The following is a 25581-nucleotide window of genomic DNA, read 5'->3' on the forward strand; positions in this document are numbered from 1 at the left end:
TCCTGAGGACTGGTGCCCAGAACTGGACAGCATACTCTAGGTGCAGCCGGACCAGAGTCTTGTAGAGTGGGAGAATTATTTTATCTCTAAAGTTAATCCCCTTTTTAATGCATGCCAATATTCTGTTTGCTTTGCTTGCAGCAGCTTGGCATTGCTTGCCATTGCTGAGCCTGTCATCTACTAGGACCCCGAGGTTCTTTTAAATCCTAGATTCCCCAGAGGTTCTCCCTCTAGTGAGTAGGTTGCTTTCGTATTTTTGCCATCCAAATGCATTGTTTTACATTTTTCTACATTAAACCTTATTTGCAATGTAGTTGCCCATCCCATGAATTTTTTCAGATCTTCTTGCAAGGTTCCCACATCCTGAGGAGAAGTCATTGCCCTGCTTAACTTGGTATTGTCCTCAAATACAGAGATTGAGCTGTTTATCCCATCCTCCTGGTCGTTTATGAATAAATTAAATAGGATTGGTCCCAGCACAGAACCCTGGGGGACCCCACTACCCATCCCTGACCATTCCGAGTACTCCCCATTTATCACTACCCTCTGAATTTGCCCCTGTAGCCAGTTTTGAATCCATGTACTCACCCTTTAGTCCATGCCAATGTACCCTACTTTGTACAGTAAAGGTTTATGGGGAACTGTATCAAGTGCTTTTGCACAATCCAGATACACCACATCTACGGGCCTTCCTTTAGCTAGATGGTAGCTCACCTCTTCATAGAAGGTTAATAGATTGGTTTGGCAAGAACAATTCTTCATGAATCCATGTTAATTACTGCTAATTATACCGTTGTCATTACTAAAATTTTGTATATAGTACCTCATCAGTCCCTCCAAGAGCTTGCATACAATTGATGTTAGGCTAACTGGTCTGTAATTCCCAGGCCCTTTTTTAAAATCTTGGTGCTACATTGGCTTTTCTCCAATCAGCTGGTACCATTCCAGTCAGTAGACTGTTCGTAAAAATTAGGAACAGTGGTCTGGCAATTATTTGACTGAGTTCCATAAGGACCGTCGGGTGCAAGCCATCTCGTCCCGGTGATTTATTAGTGTTAATTTTTTCAAGCCTATTTGTAATCCTGTCCTCTGTTAGCCATGCGGGTGCTTCCTGTGGAATGTCATGAGGATAAACATTACAGTTTTTGGTAGTGAAGCCCCTCGATTCTCTCGTGAAGACTGAGGAGAAGAATAAATGTAATACCTTTGCCATCTTTCCATCCTTTGTAACCAAATTCCCTTCATTATTCTTTACGGAACCAAATTGATCTCATCTCCCTTTCTTACTATTTATGTACTTAAAGAATTTCTTGGGATTTTTTTTACTCTCCTCTGCTATGTGCCTTTCATGTTCTATCTTAGCCACCCTGATTGCACTCTTACATGTCTTGTTGCGTTTTTTGTAAACTTGGAATGCTGATGATGATCCCTCAGCCTTGTATTTTTTGAATGCCTTCTCCTTTGCTTTTATATGCATTTTTACATTGGAGTTAAGGCACCCAAGATTTTTTTTTTTTTAGCTTTTTTAAATGTATTTGTATGTATAATGCTCTTAAAGCATACCCATTTGTCCAATGTGTTCTTTGTTCCTAAGATTTTATCCCAATTATTATATTCTAGCATGGATCGTGCTTTAGAGAAGTTGACTCTTTTGAAATCTAGTGTCTTTGTATTCCCCTTATGTTTCCTGTTCTGGATCTAGAAGAATGTCTAAGTCGGACTCCCAGGAACGGGCGTATGAGGGGGTGTCCACTTTTTCTGCCTGGGAAGAGTAAATGATAGAGATGCCTCTCCTCTGATCCATGATACCAGAGCACCATTGTTCGTATCTGGTAGCTATTGGGGGGTTTGGTCTATTTGACCATATGGTGTGCAAAAAGTGTGTGATTTGTGAAAATCTAAATTTCTCCGACATTGGCATTTCCAGCTTACTCATACAATATTGTACCGAAAGTGGTCCGGTCAAGGAGAAAAAGTGCCCTATTTTAAACAGACCTTTATTCAGCCACCAACGGAAAGCTAGAATAATAATGTTGGGGGGAAACTCGAGGTTATGAAATAAATGGGAGAGGGATCTCATATTAGATATCAGCGTAGTTTGTTTGTGAAGCTTATTGCGTAGCGAAGGGGAGTGAGAAAGAGAATTTGCTAAGATGGTGGGTCTCTGTTTGGAAGGTCTCCATAGGAGATAATCCAGAGTGTGGTGCGGGGTTGCCTGTCTTTCTAAGGAGACCCAATCAGGTTTAGGACCCCTGGAATAGACTATAAAAAATTGGGCCAGATGTGCAGCCTGGTAGTACCACCAAAAATTTACCTTTTTTGCTTTTTAAGGTGGAATTTTTCTTTGGCAAAGCGATGCCCACCTTTCCCCCATATAAAGCGAATGATTTTAGACTGGAACCTATCTAGAGATAATTTCTTGCTAGATATAGGAGGGAACTAAAAACATATAACAGATGAGGTAATAATGTCATCTTAAACATGTTGTCTGCCCAACCATGATCGACCATGCTTTTAAGTCCTCTTCTAAATTTCAATACATACAATTAGTGGGGTATAGGTTGGCTAGATGGCTAGATTGTTTGTTAACTGGATTCCTGAATAAGAAATCAAATCAGTGGCCCGAAGAAATGGAAAGTGTGGAACCGACACATTTAACGCTACAGATTTAGATACAGTGCCTTGCAAAAGTAATCACCCCCCCTTGGATATGATGGATAAGAACACAATAGTCTAAGCTGGAGAAGTAACATTTGAAAAATATATAAATAAACATTTTTTTTTTCAGAAATAAAAAAATAATTGGCATGTGCGTATGTATTCACCCCCTTTGTTATGAAGCCCATAAAAAGCTCTGGTGCAGCCAATTACCTTCAGAAGTCACATAATTAGTGAAATGATGTCCACCTGTGTGAAATCCAAGCATTGCATGATCTGTCATTACATATACACGCCTTTTTGAAAGGCCCCAGAGGCTGCAATACCTAAGGAAGAGGCACCACTAACCAAAAACCACCATGAAGACCAAGGAACTCTCCAAACAAGTCAGGGTTATTATATTTGATGATCCCTAGGAGCACCATCAAATCTGTCATAACCAAATGGAAAGAACATGGCACAACAGCAAACCTGCCAAAAGACGGCCGCACACCAAAACTCATGGACTGACAAGAAGGGCATTAATCAGAGAGGCAGCTCGGAGACCTAAGGTAACCCTGAGGAGCTGCAGAGTTCCACAGCAGAGACTGGAGTATCTGTACATAGGACGACAATAAGCCGTACGCTCCATAGAGTTGGGCTTTATGGCAGAGTGGCCAGAAGAAAGTCATTAATTTCAGCAAAAAACACAATGGCACGTTTTGAGTTTGTGAAAAGGCATGTGGGAGACTCTCAAAATGTATGGAGGAAGATGCTCTGGTCTGATTAAAATGCAACTTTTTGTCCATCAAAGAAAACGCTATGTCTGGCGCAAACCCAACACATCACATCACCCAAAGAACACCATCATCACAGTGAAACATGGTGGTGGCGGCATCATGCTGTGGGGATGTTTTTCAGCAGTCGGGACTGGGAAACTGGTCAGAGTTGAGGGAAAGATGGAGGGTGCTAAATACAGGGATATTCTTGAGCAAAACCTGCACCACTCTGTGTGTGATTTGAGGCTAGGACAGAGGTTCACCTTCCAGCAAGAGAATGACCCCAAACACACTGCTAAAGCAACACTTGAGTGGTTTAAGGAGAAACCTGTAAATGTGTTGGAATGGCCTAGTCAAAGCCCAGACCTAAATTCAATAGAAAATCTGTGGTCAGACTTCAAGATTGCTGTTTACAAGCACAAACCATCCAACTTGAAGGAGCTGGAGCAGTATTACAAGGAGGAATGGGCAAAAATCCCAGTGGTAACATGTGGCAAGCTCATAGAGACTTATCCAAAGTGACTTGGAGCTGTGATGGCTGCAAAGGGTGTCTCTACAAAGTATTGACTTTAGGGGGGTGAATAGTTGTGCACATTGATGGTTTCTGTTCTTTTGTCCTATTTGTTGTTTGCTTCACAATAAAAATAAAAATAATGTTTTCTCTTCAAAGTTGTGGACATGTTCTGTAAATTAAATGATGCAAATACTCAAACAATCCATGTTAATTCCAGGTTGTGAGGCAACAAAACACAAAAAATGGCAAGGGGGGTGAATACTTTTGCAAGGCACTGTATATTGACTGTAAATCCTGAGATAGCACCGAAATTCTTAAGTAGTCGAATGACATTTTGGGTTGATATCAGTGGTGATGTGATAAATAGCAGCATGTCGTCTGCAAAGAGTGCACATTTGTGTTCCTCCAGAGCCGTATATTATATCAGGATGATACCCGATGGCTATGGCTAAAGTTTCAGTGGCGATTGCGAAGACCAGGGGAGAGAGGGGGCAACCCTGTCTAGTTCCTTTTTGGATATTAAAAGCTTCCAAGTAATGGCCAATTAGGCGTATTTGAGCACTAGGTTTCGAATATAGCGCATGCTCAGTCGTCGGAAATTTAGAACCAAAGCCCCGTCTCTCCAGATTTTTAAAAAGTTATGACCAGGACACGGAATCAAATGCCTGCTGAAGATCTATGGATAACAGGAAACCATCCAGTGGGGCTTCCTTATCCCAGTGGTAGTGTTAAGCCGCGTACACACGGGCGGACTGTCTGTCCAACTTAGTCCGCCGAAACACATTTCATCGGACAGTCCGCTCGTGTGTGGGCTTCAGCTGGCTTTTTCAGCGTGCAGTCTGGTGGACTAAGTATTTCGGAATTTCCGTAATATTGTCCGTCCAACTTTGGTTTCAGCGGACAGTCCGCTCGTGAGTAGGCTAGTTGGACGGACTAAGAATGGCGCATGCTCAGAAAGGATTTACACGGCGAAAGGTTGCATTGCTGTGTATTGGACGTCCTATTTCTAGTCCCGTCGTACGTGCTGTACACGTCATCGCGCAAGCTTTCAACGGACTGTTTGTTCATCGTGTGTGGTCAAGTCCGTTCATTCGAAAGTAGGACGGACTGTCCGTCGGATTGTCTGATGGACTAAGTTGGCCATACAGTCCGCCCGTGTGTACGCGGCTTAATAGAGAGAATAAGTCTATTTCTCTCCTAATCTGGTCTTCCTGGGATAAAGCCCACTTGGCCTTTATGTATATAATTTGCTAGCCTAACTGCAAGGATTTTCATCATAATTGTAAGGTTGTTGTTAATAAGGGAAATTGGATGGTAGTTAGTGACGTCACTTGCATAGTTCCTGGGTTTAGGTATGAAAGAGACAAAGACGGAATTGAATGCATTATCCAATGGGCCAGGGGGGGGGGGGGGGGGGGTATTTTAATAAATGACCAAAAAAAAAACGTCAGGCCCCAACTATCGCAATTTTATTTCCTGGGTTCTCTGCTATATATATATATATATATATATATATATATATATATATATATATATATATATATATATATATATATATATATATATATATATATATATATTATTATATATATATATATAGAGAGAGAGAGAGAGAGTAATATAAATATATATATATATATATATATATATATAAAAAATGTTTGGTGGTTATAAGTCATTTTCTATGAAAAAATCCTGATTTCAACTTGTAAACAAGAAGGGCCAGAAAAGGCCTGGTTTTTAAGTGGTTAAAGTGATGAAACATGAAGAAATGTGCATGTATTGCAGAGATGCACTGATTTTTATTTTTTTTTATTTGCCCTGAAATACACTTTTTAACTTTTTGTTACAGGCTAGGCATTTTTTTTTTTTTTTTTTTTTTTTTTTATATATATAAATTATCTAGAAACAGTTGCATTAATATTTAAGCATGGAAAGTACTTGAGGTTCTCAGAAATGGTGAATGTCAAGCCTTTTCTTTATATAAAAAAATAAAATAAAAAATCTTTTTGCTTTTAACAACCACTTTCCAGAAAATTCTATTATATTTTTTTTCCATGGCATTCTCAAGGAAAGTGTGCTTTGAGGAGAGAGGATTCCTGGTAGAGCAATCTATACCGGAGAGAATGTAAACAAAAGCATTCCCAATCAATTGTATTAGTCTGAGGATGTGCAGCTGTGCACTGAGGAGAAATCCTATAAGCATCTTCTCTGTATTATTTTGTGAAGAGACTGGCAAGCTTTCAACGAGAGAGAGAACTCCTCTAACCTGCACTTTACAGGTCATGCTTGAAATGTAGAGAACGGCAGTTCCTAGGTTTGATTTTCTTAGTTACGCTGATGCTGAAAAGCGCTATGGAGTCCGGTCTCTTTCAGCAGAAGAGGTTGGGATCATTTACTATATGGGCAAAGAAAGGTTTATTGAAGGAGTCTCCAAACTTTCTAAAGAAAGGGCCAGTTTACTGTCCTTCAGACTTTAGGGGGGCCGAACTGTGCCCGGTTTGGGAGTAAACAATGCCTGATCTTTTGGTAGTTGGTTTTGTTGGGAGGAATAGTACCACAATTTTGTTGTCCATGGAAGGAATTATGCCCCATCGTTGGTGACAGTGGAAAGAATAGTGCCCCATCGTTGGTGACAGTGGAAAGAATAGTGCCCCATCGTTGGTGACAGTGGAAAGAATAGTGCCCCATCGTTGGTGACAGTGGAAAGAATAGTGCCCCATCGTTGGTGACAGTGGAAAGAATAGTGCCCCATCGTTGGTGACAGTGGAAAGAATAGTGCCCCATCATTGATGTCTGTGAAAAGAATAGTGCCCCATCGTTGGTGACAGTGGAAAGAATAGTGCCCCATCATTGATGTCTGTGAAAAGAATAGTGCTGCATTGTTGGTGTCAGTGGAAAGAATAGTGCCCCATTTTTGGTGCTAGTGGTAGGAATAATTGCCTCACAGGCCGGATAACGGCAAACAAAGGGCCACAATTTGGGGACCACTGGGTTTAACCACTTGCCGACCAACTGCCGTCATTATACTGCGGCAAGGCTGCCGTCATTGTACTCCCGCAAATCGCCATAGCTGTACGTCGGCTCGGGAACTCACTTTTGTGGGAGCGCTCGTTCTCATTGGCCAGCGGGTGGGCATTTACAAGCAGCAGGAGGGGGATCTAACCCCCCCCCCACCCCCACTGCCGCCTTCCAAAGATTTCCCGTCCTACCGGAAAAATCCAATCGACCAGCCGGCAGATCATAGAGGCAAACCGACCAGAAAAGCTTTATGATAGCTCCAATGATATAGGTAACCAGAAGGGATATGAGCATACATCTCTTCCAGTTTCCCCGGATGTAAAAAGCACATTTTAAAAAAAAATGAATAGCATTTAATCACACCGATCTTGGTGTGATCAAATGCTTTTAAGAGCAGAGGCCCCCCATGAAGAGTAACTATCACTGCCTATTGCTATCACAGAGGATATTTATATTCCTTGTGAAAACAATAAATGTGATCCAAATAAAAAAATGTAACGTGACAGTATAAAAATAATTGAGTAATTAAACAAAATATTTTTAAAGCGCCCCCATGCTTGCATGGTGTCAAGAAGGGCAGCGAAGTAGCCACTTCTCTCCAGTAAAAACGTCAGGGACGGACTGATATTCTGCAAAAGGTACAGGGATTGGACTGCTGAAGACTGGGGTAAAGTCATTTTCTCTTATGAATCGCCTTTCCGATTGTTTGGGGCGTCCGGAAAAAACCTCGTCTGGAAAAGAAAAGGTGAGCGCTACCATCAGTCCTGTGTCATGCCAACAGTAAAGCATCCTGAGGCCAGGGCTTAAGTCCTGCGGGAACACACGGGAACAGATTTCCTGTACTTTTTCCACAACAGGAACTTGGTTACCATTAGCAGCCGCGTCCTGCAAGACTTTGAAGTATGCAAGCTGTGTGGCAGGTGCTACACCAGGAGCCGCCAACACAGCTCACAATAGTAAGTGCCGCACACTTGACCATTCCGGCATTGCCAGTAGGGGGCCCCATGACAGCCTCCTCTTCGATCTACCTGTCAATCACAGCTAGCTGATGGGTAGATCAGGTCCCTGCTGCTAAGAGATTGTATTTACTCAGACCTCTCGTGATGCGCTCCTCCCCGCCGCCCCCTCCTGATTTTCTGTCTCCTCATGTGTGGGGTTGCTTCTCAGGTACAAAAACTTTCTCCGAGAGCAACTTCTCCCAACCATCCAACTAAGTGGCTTGGGGAACAAAACATTGAAATTTAGGGGCCATGGCCAGGAAACTCCCCAGACCTTAATCCCATTGAGAACTTGTGGTCAACCCTCAAGGGGTGGGTGAACAAAAAAAAGAAACCCCAGAAATTCTGACAAACTCTAAGCATTGATTATGCAAGAATGGGTGGCCATCAGTCAGGATGTGACCCAGACGTTGATGGGCAGCATGCCCGGGCAAATTGCAGAGGTCTTGAAAAAGAAGGGTCAACATTGCAAATATTGACTCTTTGCATAAACGTCGTGTAATTGTCAATAAAAGCTTTTGACACTTATGAAATGCTTGTGTTTATACTTGAGTATATCATAGTAACATCTGACAAAAAGAGCTAAAAACACTGAGCAGCAGACTTTGTGAAAATTAATTTTGTGTCATTCTCAAAACTTTTGGTCCAAAAGTGCCAGAAAAAGCCTGTGGGTTTGAGTGGTTAAAGCGGAGGTCCACCCTAAAATGGACCTTCCGCTCATCGGAATCCTCCCCCCTCCGGCGCCACAATTGGCACCTTTCAGGGGGGAGGGGGGTGCAGTTACTTGGATAATCCAGGTAACTGCACCCACTTCCGGGCTAGCTCTCTGCGGAAAGGGGCGTAGATTACGCCCCTTTCCGCAAGTGCCCGCCCCCTTCCGCAAGTTCCCCGCTGCCTGCTGGGAAACACACAGATCCCAGAGGCAGCGGGGACCATCCTCATTGCGCAGCGCGGCTTGCGCATGCGCAGTAGGGAACCGGCAAATGAAGCCGAAAGGCTCCATTTCCTGATTCCCATACCCAAGATGGCGGCGGCAGCACTCGAGTGACGATCTAGAGATCGGCTTCGGGTGCCGACATCGCGGGCGCGCTGGACAGGTAAGTGTCACTATTTTAAAAGTCAGCAGCTGCAGTATTTGTAGCTGCTGACTTTAAAAAAAAAAAAAAACGTGGAGTCCCGGCGGACTCCCGCTTTAATATATTAAAATTTGAGATTTTGTCGATTGGGTTTTTTCATATGCCTTAACACAGGCTTTCTCAACCTTTTAACCCTAGAGGAACCCCAAAAATGTATTTTCATACCTCAAGGAACCCTTACTAAAACCAAATCAGGGCTCAATAGGAACAATGCTCAGTATATTGGTGGTCAATAGGAAGAATGCCCCCTTAACCACTTAAGGACCGCCTCATGTAAATATACGTCCTTTTTTTGAAGAGGGATATCTCGGTAACAGCATCAGCTGCTGCCACAACCGAGGTATCCCTCTTTACAGGAGGCGGTCCTGTGTACGATAACGGTGGTCTCCGCGGCGGGTTCGCCGCAAGGTCATCGTCGGCGGGAGAGGTGCCACCCCCCCTCCCGCGCCCTCCGCCGCTTACCGGAGCTATCGGTAGCGGCGGAGTCGAACGGGTCCTATCGATGGCCGGGTATGGAGACGAGTGAGGCTAAGATGGCCCCCACTCGTCTCTATACCATAGGAGTAAGGAGTATCTTAAAGGTATATTTTTTTTCAATGTCATTTTTTAAAATTACATTTTTTTATTTAATTTTTTTTAATTGCACTTAAGTCCAAATATGAGATCTGAGGACTTTTTGACCCCAGATCTCATATTTAAGAGGACCTGTCATGCTTTTTTTCTATTACAGGGGGTGTTTACATTCCTTGTAATAGGAATAAAAGTGATCCATTATTTGTTTTTGTTTTTTAAAGCGGAGGTCCACCCTAAAGTGGACCTTCCGCTCATCGGAACCCTCCCCCCCTCCGGCGCCACAATTGGCACCTTTCAGGGGGGAGGGGGGTGCAGATACCTGTACAGTACAGGTATCTGCACCCACTTCCGGGATAGCTCTCTGCGGAAAGGGGCGTAAATTACGCCCCTTTCCGCAAGTGCCCCGCTGCCTGCTGGGAAACACACAGATCCCAGAGGCAGCGGGGACCGTCCTTATTGCGCAGTGCGACTCGCGCATGCGCAGTAGGGAACCGGGAAATGAAGCCGAAAGGCTCCATTTCCTGATTCCCATACCCAAGATGGCGGCGGCAGCACCCGAGAGACGATCTAGAGATCGGCTTCGGGTGCCGACATCGCGGGCGCGCTGGACAGGTAAGTGTCACTATTTTAAAAGTCAGCAGCTGCAGTATTTGTAGTTGCTGGCTTTTAAAAAAAAAAAAACGCGGAGTCCCGGCGGACTCCCGCTTTAAGTGTAAAAATAAATAAAATCAAGTAAAATAAATAAGATTTTTTTTTTTTTTTTTTAAACTAGGTGGGTCATCAGTCACAGCTCAAGGAAACCTCTCGAGGAAACCTTCCACGGAACCCTGGTTGAGAATGGCTGCCTTAACAAGTGGATGCCAATCTTCATCTTTCTATTCTTTCTATTTGCAGCCTACCAAAATCCCTGGACAAGCACGATAAGAATGTCTATTTCCTAACCAACAAAATTGCGGAATCTCTGGGTGGCAGTGGATACAGCGTGGAGAGACTGTCCGTCGCCTATGTGCCCCAAGTGACAGGTAAGATTTGTTCCTTCTTCAGTGTTCTATGGAAAAGTGTACAACTGTATTGAAGCAAAACGCTGACCAGCCACATACTCTTATGTTCAGCTTTAGAAAATCTACAATGCCCTCTGGGAATACAAATTTTTATAGTGTTTTGATGCCTACAGAATAACCATAAAGGAAAGCAAATGGCTTGTGGATTAAATTACCTTCTTGAAAATATATACAGTCGTGCTCAAAAGTTTGCATACCCTGTCAGAAATTGTGAAATTTTGGCAGAAAATATGACCGATCATGCCAAAAAACTGTCTTTTATTTAAAACCACTTGCTTCCCAGGCCAATTCTGTCATTTCTCTCCTACATGTAAAAATCATCATTTTTCAAAAAAAAAAAAAAAAAATTACATAGAACCCCAAACATATGTGTTTTTTATTTTTTATTTTTTTAAGCAGAGAACCTAGAAAATACAACGGCGGTCATTGCAACCTTTTATCTCACACTGTATTTGCGTAAAACAGTAAAGTTAGCCCAATTTTTATTGCATAATCTGAAAGATGATGTTACGTCAGGTAAAAAGATATCTAACATGTCACGCTTCAAAATTGCACACGCTCGTGGAATGGCGCCAAACTTTGATACTTAAAAATCCCCACAGGAGATACTTTAACCACTTGCCAATTGCCCATTGTACATATACATCGGCATTTTGAAGATGGATATCTCGGTAACGGCAGCAGCCGCTGCCACAACCGAGGTATCCATCTCTTCAGGAGTCGGTCATGTTTACGATAATGGTGGTCTCTGCGGTGGATTCACCGCAAGATCACAGTTTCCCGCCGCTCTCCCACGCCCTCCGCCGCTTATCGGAGCTTTCAGCAGCAGCGGAGGCGATCGGGTCCTTGTCGTGGCTGGGTATGGAGACGAGTGAGGGAAAGCTGGCCCCCACCCGTCTCCATACCATATCGGGGTTTAAGCAACGTCATAACGTCACTTCCGACCATACGTCTTAAAAGGCCATTTTTTCAATGTTATTTTTTCAAATGACAAATTTTTTTAGTTTTTTTTTTCATTGCATTTTAGTCCAAATAAGAGATCTGAGGATTTTTGACCCTAGATCTCATATTTAAGAGGACCTGTCATGCTTTTTTTTATTACAAGGGATGTTTACATTCCTTGTAATAGGAATAAAAGTGACACATATTTTTTTGTTTTTATTAAAAACAGTGAAAAAATAAATAAAATCAAGTAAAATAAATGAGAAAAAAATGTTTTTAAAGCGCCCCGTCCCAACGAGCTCACGCGTAGAAGCGAACGCATACGTGAGTAGCGCCCGCATATGAAACTGGTGGTCAAAGGACACATGTGAGGTATCGCCGCGAGAGCAATAATTCCAGCCCTAGACCTCCTCTGTAACTCAAAACATGCAACCTGTAGAATTTTTTTAACTTCGCCTATGGAGATTTTGAAGGGTAAAAGTTTGACGCCATTCTACGAGTGGGCGCAATTTTGAAGCGTGACATGTTGGGTATCAATTTACTTGGTGTAACATTATCTTTCACAATAAAAGACATTTTAGCTAACTTTACTGTTGTCTTATTTTTATTCAAAAAAGGAATCCTTTCCAAAAACAGTGTGCTTGTAAGACCGCTGCGCAAATACGGTGTGAAAAAAAGTATTGCAATGACTGCCATTTATTGTTAGAAAAAAGGCGTGGTGGTATTTGATCACCTCTGCGGTTTTTTGGGGTTTTTTTGCACTATAAATAAAAAAAAAGAGCGACAATTTTAAAAGAAACTCAATATTTTTTACTTTTTTGCTATAATAAATATCCCCCAAAAATATATATAAAAATTAATTTTTTTCCTCAGTTTCGGCCGATATGTATTCTACATATTTTTGGTAAAAAAAAATCGCAATAAGCGTATATTGATTGGTTTGCGCAAACGTTATAGTGTCTACAAAATAGGGGATAGTTTTATGACATTTTTATTATTTATTTTTTTACTAGTAATGGCGGCGATCTGCAATTTTTATCGGTACTGCGACATAATGGCAGACATGTCCGTCAATTTTGACGCATTTTTAGGACAATTGCCATTTATACAGCGATCAGTGCTATAAAACTGCACTAATTACTGTAAAAATGTCACTGGCCGGGAAGGGGTTAACACTAGGGGGTCGATCAAGGAGTTTATTATGTTCCCTAGTGTGTGTTCTAACTGAAGGTGGGAGGGAACTATGTAGGGGAGATGACAGATCGCTGTTTATACTCTATGAACAGACAATCTGTCTCTTCTCCCCTCAGAGAACCGGAAACTGTGTGTTTAGACACACAGATCCTGGTTCTTGGTGTGTCGGCAGCGATCGCTGGAGCCCGGCAGTGACCTTGACCGATGGGCACTCGCATCGGCTCCGGGGGGGAGAGCAGCGGGCATGCGCCCCTAGTGGCAACAGGGCGAAGCGACGAAACATAACGTCTTTTGGCCCAGCTGTGCCATTCTGCCGCAGTATAACTGCGGCGGCTGGTCGGCAAGTGGTTAAAGTAGAACTAAAGGTATTTTATTTTCATTTTGGATAGAGTAAGGGAGGTTTGTTTTTGCCATGTATGTCCCATTGGGGCGATTCCCCTTCATTTCCTGTCCCATAGCCAAAACAAGAAGTGTGGAATTTAGTTTCACTTTCAATGAAACGGGACAAGTAGAGACGGTAACAGTGACAACCTGAGAGGTTGTCCTCACCCTATCCAAAACTAAAGCAAATGTTTTGCCTTTTAGTTATACTTTTATGTATTGGGTTTTTGTGTATTAACTGCTTTCCTGTGATTTTAAGCTTTGGACTGATCACTATATATTATATCAAACAGTTTTGTTTCAGCCTTTGAAGCTAGGAGGACCACTAATATGCAGATGATCAGATTTTTCATATAGGGCAGCAAGACTACTCCTGCCCGTAAGATGATGGGGGAAGTCAGATCCATGCTGTGTCTGCCCGCCCCTTTTACAGGATAATTGAGAGTCTCTGGGGAGCCATGCTGTGTCTGTGCCCACCCACCTTCTTCTCTTTTTTTTTTTTTAAGACATTTAAGAGCCGTGCTGTGTCTGTCTCTGCCCCCGCCATTGAGCTAGGGCATGTGGAGGAGGCGTTGCCACACACAGTCTGTATATGGGTACTGTTGTAGGCATGAGGACCATGTAAACCAAGTGAATTATATAACAGGAAAGCATGTTTTGTTATGTGGCTGGTTCAGTTGTAAATAATGTCTTGTAAAGTCCTATAATTATTTACATTTTTTTTATTATGCTCACTTTTAATTAATGGTCTGCTTTTTAGTTAGACTGTAGGTGTTCCTTTCTAGATTTAAGGATATGTATTTACATATATTTGTATTTTTCAGTTGCACCTTTGTACGCCTTCTTACCCTTCAGCAATGACCCAGTCATTTAAGGGACTGTTCCACTCAAAAATGATATATTGGTTATCGGAGAAGCTTATCGGGTTGAGTTCCCCATTGGCTTCTAACATCTCATTGAGGCTCCAGAAAGAAAAGATCTCCATCATAGCTCAAATCTATGTTCCTGCCCATTTTTAAGTCTTAATGCTGATTGTACAACAGATCGGTTGCTGGCTACTTCCTGTTGTAATATAAAATAGAATTTTATACCAAGAATACCAAATTCCCACTGGAGGAAGTGAGACACTCTTGTGATTGCCATGACCAGGTTTGGTACCTCCAATGCTTATGTCTCAATACTGAAGTTCCTGATGGAACTAAGAATCCATTTTTTTGGTGGTTACATTTTGTCACTCATCTAACAATTGGTTAAATATCATTTTTGTGTGAACGGACCCGTTAATCCACAGGATTTTCGTTTTACCAAACTATTCTCTTCACTTTTCAATGTAGCTCTCTTTCCATCTGTCAAAAAAGTACGTAAAAGTCCATGTCGATCAAAAGGTAATCCGGCTCTGCCTCCTAGACTGAACTAGCGTAGTCCTTTCTCCCGTTGTAATATGAGTTTAAAGTTTTGTGTTGGCTTATGTAGTGCGTCAAACTAGTATTCTGCAAAGAACAATACTAATCTAGTTCTGTAGTCACTAAGGAACTGTAGTTTGTCTAGAGTGGTAGAAAATGTGTTTTTATATATTGTCCTTATTACCTTGAAAAATCAATCTGAACCCAGGAAAATCCCCAAGTACAAAGTTGATACATATTCTATATGTGAACAGTGATACCTACCTATGGAATTGGACATTTTGTGTAACCAGTGGTGTGATTAATAAAGCCCTATAACATTGTCTAGCTAAGCAAGTGGGAAACATTGCAGCTTATTGTGTCACCTCTCCACCATTTGTGGTAGGTTGACATTATAATGTTGTATTAAACCCTACTCTTAACAAGCATTTTTCTCTTTAGCAGCACTATTTAATATTTCTAGTTGCTTAACCTCTTGAAATCCGCGCTATAGCCGAATGACGGTTACAGCGCGGACCTCCTTTGCCGTGACTATGTCTATTGATGTCGTCCCGTGCACGAGCGGCCTGATCATGGATCCGAGCAAGGGGTCGATCCCGACCCCTTACCACGTGATCAGCTGTCAGCCAATGACAGCTGATCATGTGACAAAACAGAGCCGGTAATCGGCTATTTTTTCTCCTCGCGCTGACAGCGCGAGGAGAGAAAAAAAAAGCCGATCACCGGCGGCCGTGATCGGGACATCAGTCCCGATCACGGCCAGCGTATCAGTGCCCACCTGCCCCCTGCCAGTAACCCCCAGAGAATTAAAAAAGTGCCACCCAGCAGTGCCACCCATCAGTGCCCATAATGCCACCCAGCAGTGCCATACATCAGTGCCCACAGTGCCACCTATCAGTGCCCACAGTGCCACCTATCAGTGCCCACAATCTGCCTCAACAACGTTGCTGCACCTCAGTGCCACATCTCCGTGCCCATCAGTGTCATCTACCAGAGCCCAGCAGTGCCACCTATCAGTCCCATCTATCAGTGGTACTTATCAGTGCCACCTATCAGTGCCGCCTTATCTGTGCCCATCAGTACTGCCTTATCTGTGCCTATCGGTGCCACTTTATCTGTGCCTATTAGTGTCGCCTTAACTGTGCCTATCAGTGCCCACCAGTGCCGCCCATCAGTGCCCACCAGTGCCGCTTCATCAGCGCATTTCAATGAAGGAGCAAAATTTTATAACAAACTATTAAACATGATTTTTTATTTTGCATCTTTTTTTGTTTGTTTAGCAAAAAATAAAACTTCCAACTGTAATTAAATACCACCAAAAGAAAGCTCTATTTGTGGGAAAAAAATGATAAAGATTTTATTTGGGTACAGTGTTGTATGCCCGCGCAATTGTCATTCAAAGTGCTTCAGCGCTGAAAGCTGAAAATTGGTCTGGGCAGGAGGGGGGTTTAAGTGGCCAGTAAGCAAGTGGTTAAACCTTATGTTGCCCCAAAGACTCGCTTTCCTAATGGTAGATCACAGGGTATGTCATATTCATGATTACCTGTGTTATGCTACCACCTTCATGTTAATTGGACACTGGCCAAAAAAAAAGTAGGAATTCCCTGCTGAAGCATAACCGGTCCCAACTCAGCTAAACCTCAGTTTTTAGGTGATGGGTTGGCCTACAAATGTCTCTGCGAAAGGCTCCTGATTTTGTGGCATTTAGTTCCCTATTTTTATAGAACATCCCTGCTGTAATAGGGAAGGCCTTCATCTGGATCAGCTTCCTACAGAATGCAAGAGTAAGCACAGCTAGTAAAATATTGCCGGTTGGAACTGAATCCTGCAGCCAGCGATCTTGGGTGTACAATTTACAGTATCTCACAAAAGTGAGTACGCCCCTCGCATTTTTTGTAAATATTTTATTATATAATTTATAACAGTGTAAATTTGCTGTCCCCCAAAATAAATCAACACAGCCATTAATGTCTAAACCACTGGCAACAATTGGCCATTTTTCCTTCCCGGTGTCATGTGACTCAATAGTGTTACAAGGTTCCAGGTGTGAATGGGGAGCAGGTGTGTTAAATTTGGTGTTATCGCTCTCACTCTCTCATACTGGAATTGTTGCTCTAGATTGCCTAGGCTATGAGAAAATTGCCACGACCCTGAAACTGAGCTGCAGCATGTTGCCCAAAACCATATAGCAGTTTAATAGTCTTGTTCCACTCAGAACAAGACTCACTTTCGTAGACCAAAGAAGTTGGTGGACCCAGTTACGTGAACTGATGGCCCTGCCCCCCTCTGACGCTCCAAGAAAGCCAGGGGGAAGTCCCCGTGTGTCAGAGGGGGCGGGGTCAGCCAGGACATGTGGCCCCGCCCTCAGTTATAAAAGAACTGTCACCTGCTAGGACACGTCATACGGCGGGTGCCTCCCATGGAGGCGGGGCGGTCGCAGCTTTGTTTTTGTTTTGTTTTTTTAGGTCCGTCGGCGGAGCGAGAGAAGATAATAATTGGAGTTTGTGGGACATTTTTCTTTTTTAATAAAGGACTTGTCCCAAGTTGTGTCTTGTCTTTTGTAACATTTTGACACTTTTTTTATGAAATGGTAGGGGTACATTTGTACCCCGTTACCATTCCACACAAGGGGGGAGGCCGGATCTGGGGGTCCCCTTGTTAAAGGGTGCTTCCAGATTCCGATGAGCCCCCCGCCCGCAGACCCCCACAACCAGACCCCCACAACCACCGTGCAAGGGTTGTGGGGATGAGGCCCTTGTCCCCATCAATATGGGGACAATGTGCCACTTTACAGGCATACTATAGACACCCCCCAGGTATGAAATTTAGGGGAATATTTTACTTTTATTGTTTCACTTTAAGCGTTATTAAAATCACTGCTCCCGAAATAAAGGCAGTTTAAAAAAAAAAAATGTTTGCATTCATACATGCCTCCTGTTGCAGATCTCGGGTCCCCAAACACTTTTTATGACAATAACTTGCATATAAGCCTTTAAAATGAACACTTCTGATTTTTCATATTAATGTCCCATATACTTTAACGCTATTCCGGCGGCTTTCGAATTTGCCCCGAACACCGCATATTGTTTGGTGTTCTGCAGAACGCTCGAACTTAAGCTCGGGCCGAACCATTCGCCCATCTATAGTTAGGAGTGCAAAGAAAAGTGTGTCTTGCTTACAGTTGTTTTTTTTATCCCTGTCTTTCCAGCCTGGAGGAGATATGACCCCACACCTCTCCGTAAAGAGGACCTGTCACACACTTTTTCTATTACATTCCTTGTACTACATTCCTTGTACTAGGAATGAGAGAGAAAATTGAGTACTGTCCGTGATACTTTTTTTATTTGCACTAACATACAATTTTTCAGGACAAGCTTTCGGGGTATGTCCCCTTCTTCAAGGTCCAAGCAGTACTGATTTACAAATTTTTTAAGAAGGGGACACACCTCGAAAGCTTGTCCTGAAAAATTGTATGTTAGTGCAAATAAAAAAAGTATCACGGACAGTACTCAATTTTCTCTGTCACAATTGCACCAATATAGCTACAATCACATTAAGTTTGTACTAGGAAAAAAAGTTTAAAAAAAATTTGTCGATAAACTACAAAAAATTTTATATAAAATAAACTATATAAATAAATATGTGCAAAATAAGCAATGTGCAAGCAGTACAATCAATGTGCAAAAAATGCTATAGTGCAAAAATCGCATAAAGTGCAATAATCAACACACTTATAAATATGATGTGCAATAATCTCATAAGTGCAATTCACAAGTAAAGTGCAAAGAATAAAATATGTCCATATATCACAGCAATACAGCGATCTTAATAACGAAAGTGCTGTTCAGAAATAAAAACTCAAACAGTGAGAGTCCAAAAACATCCATGCAGTGAAATAAAGGTGTAGGAAAACGCCAAACTGTGACAATCCACTGATAATCAACACTTCAGTGCTCCACTTGTGCACCCCCTTCTTTCCCCCAGCCTCTCACCTCAATACAAGACCCCTACGGCCCATATGAGTGAGTAAGTGACTTGTATAGCGCTGCCTATGCGAACGGAATCGCCTCAGGGCGCTTTCTTGCCACCAGAGTGGTCAGAATATGACCAGGGCTGGGCTTGCCATTGGGCTTGACTGGGCTCAAGCCCATGGGCCCTGCCCAATAGGGGGCCCCGCGGGCTACGCCGAGATACATAGCCGAGTGTATTCGGCTTTGCTCAGTCACGCCCAGTCACGCCCTACGATGGACATAACACAGGTACTGGGCGTGGCTGTGAGCTCTGCTTGGGACTGTAAAAGGACCCGAGAGCTGCCAAGAGGACCCAAGAGCCGCCGAGATACACAGGAGTCTGTATCTCAGCGGTGCCATTTTTAAACTTCAAGACTGCAATGACAAGGTTGCAAATGACACTGGGGCAAGGCTGCAAATGACAAGGCTGCAATGACACTGGACAAGGCTGCAGATGGATGAGCAAGGCTGCAGATGGACACAGATAAGGATGCATTGATGGGCATTTAAATGTATGTTTTTTTCCTTAAAATTCCCTCCTAAACTTGGGGTGCAGGTTATACGCCAGCACGTGTTATACCCCGATAAATATGGTAATGTATAGAAGGTAATGCCTGAAAGTGACTCAAGCCCAGGGGCCCCCACCACCCTAAGTCCTGCCCTGCATATGACGCTGTATAAACACTGCTCCTCGTATATCCAGCCCGTCAGTGTTATAAATATCATCAGCAATAAGCATATATGGGATGAGAATAAAAAAGGGGGGGGCTCCAATGTGTAGTAAATTAAAAATCGACTTCAATAAAGTAAATCCACACTTACATTTTAGGTAGTAACAATCGCACGTATACAAACAAGCAAACTTCCGGTCTCAGACTCGCGATTGTTACTACCTAAATGTAAATGTGGATTTACTTTATTAAAGTAGATTTTTAATTTACTGTAAGCTTTTTTTTTCCCCCACAAAAAGCATTTAAAAATTTCCTGCGCAAATACCATGTGACGTAAAAAGTTTCAACGATCGTCATTTTATTCCCTAGAGTCTCTGCTAAAAAACACGTATATACAGTTTGGGGGTTCTGAGTAATTTTCTAGCAAAAAAATGATTTTTACATGTAGGAGAGGAGTGCCAGAATAGGCCTGGTATGGAAGTGGTTAAGGAATGACGGCGTCACCTGCTTGACTCTATGGCAGGTGTATGTGAATGACGAGATCATCTGAGCGGAGTTATGAATCTTCTGCCAGATAAGAAAGGTCACGTATATTTATTTTTAGCTATGTGTCTAGCTCTTTACCCGGAGTTCTGCTTTGTTCCTGGAATTTTTTCATTCAGAAATTAATTTTCTGAAGTTCAGTAGTTTTCAATCACATCTACCGTTCACTGTGAAACATTGTGTCACAGAGAAAGCGGAGACATTATTTCAGCTTTAGCTGAAATGGATCGAGGCAGTGTAAATTATTTAACGTGTAATCATGAAAGCGCAATATGAAATCATTAATTTTCAAAGGGCCATTTTCTTCTTTTTGCTGTGAGATGAAACACAGTTATTTTACAGCAGGTTGTAATCATCCTGCCCTAGAATCGGCTCTAGGCAAGTCCTGGCTCTGCAGTGGAGTTGGCTCTACATGCCTCTTGCTGGGATTTGTGATTTTAAAGTGTAAGTTTTATAATATTTTCTACCTGTAATTTATTTCCTCTACATTTTTTTTCTTCTTTTTTCAATTCTTTTCAGTTGCCTTTCTTTCCCCATCCTCACATTGTGTGCATATTTGGCTCCACTCGTTTCAACAAACAACGAAGGATACATGATGGACCATTTAAAAAATATATATTTTATTTTTAAGTTGCAGAGGTAACTTTGTATTTTGAGCAGCCTTAATGACCCAGGCTATACAAATGTTACATAGTCATAGTTACATAGTCAGGTTGAAAAAGTCCATCCAGTTCAACCTTAAAAACAATAAATAAATAAAATAAAAAATATCGTACAATCCAATATACCCAATTTTATACCCACAGTTGATCCAGAGGAAGGCAAAAAACCCCAGCAGAGCATTCACCAATTTGCTACAGCAGGGAAAAAAAATCCTTCCTGATCCCCCCCCCCCCCCGAGAGGCAATCGGATTTTCCCCAGAGCAACTTTACCTATAACTGTTAGTACCCAGTTATATTATGTACATTTAGGAAATAATCCAGGCCTTTCTTAAAGCGGGGTTCCACCCTAAAGTGGAACTTCCGCTGATCGGAACCCTCCCCCCCTCCGGTGTCACAATTGGCACCTTTCAGGGGGGAGGGGGGTGGAGATACCTGTCAAAGACAGGTATTTACACCCACTTCCGGGCATAGACTCCCGTGGGAGTCTGTCATTTCCTGTCCTGCCGCGCTGTCTGCTGGGACACACACGGGTCCCAGAGACAGCGCGGACAATTCCTATTGCGCTGCGAGACTCGTGCATGCGCAGTAGGGAACCGTGAAGTGAAGCCGATTCGCTTCACTTCCTGATTCGCTCACTTAGAATGGTGGCGGCAGCAGCCGAGAGCCGAGCGATCGATCGGCCTCGGCTGCCGACATCGCTGGAACCCGGGACAGGTGAGTGTCCATTTATTAAAAGTCAGCAGCTGTAGTATTTATAGCTGCTGGCTTTTAATATTTTTTTTGTAGTTGGAATCCCTCTTTAAAGCAATCTACTGAGCAGGCCATAACCACCTCTGCAGGGAGTCTATTCCACATTTGCACAGCTCTTAAGGTGAAGAAACCTTTCCGTATTTGAAGTTGAAATCTCTTTTCCTCTAGACGTAAAGAGTGCCCCCTTGTCCTCTGGGTTGACCGTTAAAGGATAACTCCACACCATGTTCACTATATGGACCCCTTATATATTTGAACATGTTGATCATATACCCCCTTATTCTGCTCTTCTCAAGAGAGAATAAATTCAGTTCCTCTAATCTTTCCTCATAGCTGAGTTCCTCCATGCCTCTTATCAGTTTGGTTGCCCTTCCCTGCACTTTCTCCAGTTTCCCCATATCCTTTTTGAAAAACTGAAACTGCATATTCCAGATGAGGTCTTACTAATGATTTGAACAGGGGAAAAATTACGGTATCTCTCTCTCTCTCTCTCTCTCTCTCTCTCTCTCTGGTGTTCATACCTCTTTTAATACAAGAAAGGACTTTGCTTGCTTTGGAAACTGCAGCTTGGCATTGCATGCTATTATTGAGCTTATGATCTACCAAAACCCCAAGAGCCTTCTCCACCATGGGTTCCCCCAGGTGTACTCCCCCTAGCATGTATGATGCATGCATATTCTTAGCCCCCAAGTGCATAACTTTAAATTTCTCAACATTAAACCTCACATAGTTGCCCAATTAGACAGAGCCTTGGGATCGGCGTGTGGATACTGTTTGTGTATAAAGCAGGCATGGCAAGTCTGAGCTCTCAAGCCCATTCAATCATGCAGTCAAAACTTTTTAGGAGTATTTCATAGGATGTTCCCGCACATCAATTTAGGCATAAAGCCGACACGTGTCTTAACCACCAATCAGCAGTTGATGGATGTACAGAAGCAAGTCAATTAGTGCCCCAATTATTGGAAAGGGCTACCTGAACCCTCACCTACTGCCACGTGTTATGGCTTGTGTGATCCTTACTCTACTCCTACGTAGAAAGAATCATTTGAACCCTCGCTTGCTGCCACGGGGAATGGTTCATGTTATCCTTATGCCACGTACACACGACCGGACTTTCCGGCAGACTAGGTCTGACGTAATGGTTCCGTCTGACAATTCGATCGTGTGTGGGCTAATCCGATCGTTTTTCGTTTAAAAAAAATCAGATGGACCTAGAAATAGAACATGTTTCAAATTTGTCTGACGGACTCAATTCCTATTGGAAAAAACGTTTGTCTGTATGCTGGTCCGACAGACCAAATACGACACAAGGGAAGCTATTGGCTACTGGCTATTGAACTTCCTTTTTTAGTCCCATCGTACGTCATCCTGTTCAAAATTAATGGAATTTCGAACGAACTTAGTTCGTTTGTGTGTGGCCAAGTCCATTTGTTCAGAAAGTCTGTCCTGAAGACCGCCGGACCTAGTCTGGTCGTGGGTACGCAGCATTACTCTTCTCATGAGGCATTGCAAGGCTGGCAGTTAGTTACTCCCAAAGGCATGATGGGACTTAGGTTGCCTACCCCTGCCTTAAGTATTGTCACATAGAAAGCGACATAATTTCTCACCTATTTTTTCTCACCTACTGCCACATGAAATGGGTCATCTGTCTCAAGAAATTGAGATTGTTTTTTATTTTTACGTTATGGTAAACTGGTTGTTTCAGTTCAGGTTAAGTCTACCATTTCATGTACATATGGTACTTTAACAGTGCACTGTCTGTGACCATCATTTCTTCACTGTAACCCCACAGAACAGTGTCAGGTAAGTACAAGCTGTAGGTAGTAACATTCAGTTCTGTACAGTAATATGCTGAAGCATGTTTAATCCAATGAGCTCCAACAATATTTAATTCTCCATCCCAGGCCTCATACCAAGTTTGTGTAAATTGTTGGCATAGCATTCATATAATGTCAAGTCGGGTTGCCAAGGACACAAAATAGCACAACTTTGACTTAACAGGTTCGCAATCACAAAAAATCCAAATGACGTTTCATATGCTTATGTGAGCATTTGACGCTTACATGGTAAACCCAGCTGTTGTTCAGATCATCAGATGTCATTAACAGGAGCCAGGGTAATTTTTTTTCTGTAATGCCTGTATTATATATCAATGATTTTATGTTGTAAAAAAAAAAGTTATACTTTTCCATCATGTGGGTCTGGAAGTTGTCTGTGAAGACCTAAACCAGCCCCCATGTTGCTGTAGAGCAGGGGTCTTCAAACTTTCTAAATTAAGGGCCAATTTACTGTCCTTCAGACTTTAGTGGGGCCGGACTGTGGCCAGTAGTTGGAGTAGACAATGCCTCCTGCTCTGTGGTGAGTGGGAGTAATAATTTTGCAGCACCCCTGTGGTTAGGAGGAGAAATAGGGCCCCATCATCGGTGTTTGTGGAAGGAATCATGCCCCATCATTGGTGTCTGTGGGATCATTGGTATTAAGGGGAGGAATAATGCCCCTATCGGTATTAAGGGGAGGAATAGGGCCCCCGTTGTTGGTATTAAGGGGTAGAATAGTGCCCCCGTTGTTGGTATTAAGGGGTAGAATAGTGCCCCCGTTGTTGGTATTAAGGGGAAAAATAGTGCCCCCATCGTTGATATTAAGGGGGGGGAATAGTGCCCCATCGTTGGTGTGAGTAGAAGGAATAGTGTCCATCATCGGTATCAGTGGAAGGAATGGTGCCCCCCATCATTGGTATTAAGAGGAGGAATAGTGCCCCATCAATGGTATTGAGGGGAAGAATAGTGCCCCCGTTTTTGGTGTCAGTGGGGAGAATAGCGCCCCATTGTTAGGGATAGGAAAATTGCCCCATAAATGGTATCAGAAGAAGAATTTGTGCTCCATCATTGGTGTCAGTGGGAGGAATAATACCCCATTGTTGGTGTCAGAGGGAGGAGTAGTGCCTCGTATCAGTGGGAAAAATAGTGTCCCAAGAGCCAGATAAAGGCAAAGTGCCGCAGTTTGGAGACCTCTGCTGTAGAGCAAAAGAATACTTCTACACACGCCCTTGTACACACGGTCGGAGATTCCGACGGAATGTGTCCGATCGGACTGTTTTGTCGGATATTCCGACTGTGTGTGGTCTACATCGGACCAAGTTTTCCAACTTGTTGGTAAAATTTTCCGACAAAATGCTCCGATCGGACATACTCCGATGTGTAGAGAATTCCGATCGGACAAAGTGCCACGCATGCTCAGATCAAATTCCTACACCAAAGCTATTGGCTACTAGCGTGAACGTAGTCCCGTCGTAACGAAATAACGTCATCATGTCGGATTTTCTGACAACTTTGTCCGACCATGTGTATACAACAGTTTCGGACAAAATCCGTCGGACAAAATCCGTCGGACAAAATCCGACGGATTTGGTTGACGGAATCTCTGACCGTGTGTACAAGGGCTAATAGTGATCTATTGCTGGCTGCAATCAATCATATCACTGATCACCATTTTATACATCATATATCACTATAGTAGTGATCAGCAGCTGCAGGGACTTAGTGGGACTGGACTGTGGCCAGTAGGAGTAGACAATGCCTCATGCTCCGTGGTGAGTGGGAGTAATAATTACACAGCACCCTTGTGGTAAGGAGGAGGAATAGTGCCCATCATTAGTGTCTGTGGGAGGAATAGTGCCCCATCATTGGTGTCTGTGGGAGAAGTAGTGCCCCATCATTGGTAGTAGTGGGAGGAATAGTGCCCCCATAGTTGGTGTCAGTGGAAGGAATAGAGCCCCATCATTCAAATTAGTGGAAGGAATGTTGCCACTATCATTGATATTAAGGGAAGGAATAGTGCCCACATTGTTGGTGTCAGTAGGGAGAATAGTGCCCCATCATTGGTATTAAGGGGAGGAATAGTGCCTCCATCGTTGGTATTTAGGGGAGGAATAGTGACCCTATTGGTATAAAGGGGAGGAATAGTTCCCCCATCGTTGGTGTTAGTGGAAGGAATAGTGCCCCATCAATGGTTTAGAAGAAGAATTTGTGCTCCATCATTGGTGTCAGTGGGAGGAATAATACCCAATTGTTGGTGTCAGAAAGAGGAGTAGTGCCTTATATCAGTGGAAAAAATTGTGTCCCAAGAGCCAGATAAAGGCAAGCAAAGGGCCACAGTTTGGAGACCTCTGCTGTAGAGAAAAATATTACTTCTAATAGTGATTATTGCCAGCTGCAATCCACCATATCACTGATCACCATTTCATACATCATATCACTATAGTAGTGATCAGCAGCTGCAGGGAGCTGCTTCAGCTCTGTCTGAGAC

The 25581-nt window shown here is 43.0% G+C and overlaps 1 protein-coding gene across 3 annotated transcripts in view; it reads left to right on the forward strand.

Annotated features, from left to right (window-relative positions):
* The window catches only part of EFR3A (EFR3 homolog A), a 258754-nt gene that overhangs the window by 216475 nt on the left and 16698 nt on the right, over positions 1-25581 (forward strand). For 2 of the 3 annotated variants that reach the window (XM_077493357.1, XM_077493355.1), the window contains 2 exons: positions 10553-10680; positions 14571-14621. In XM_077493357.1, the coding sequence (XP_077349483.1) occupies positions 10553-10680; positions 14571-14621 (179 nt within the window). The remainder of the gene's footprint in view (positions 1-10552; positions 10681-14570; positions 14622-25581) is intronic. The other variant, XM_077493356.1, reaches the window with a different exon arrangement.

Source organism: Lithobates pipiens, unplaced genomic scaffold (genome assembly GCF_037356315.1).
Source record: "Lithobates pipiens isolate NorthernLeopardFrog02 unplaced genomic scaffold, aLitPip1_a1.2 Scaffold_19, whole genome shotgun sequence".
Classification (NCBI taxonomy): Eukaryota; Metazoa; Chordata; class Amphibia; order Anura; family Ranidae; genus Lithobates; species Lithobates pipiens.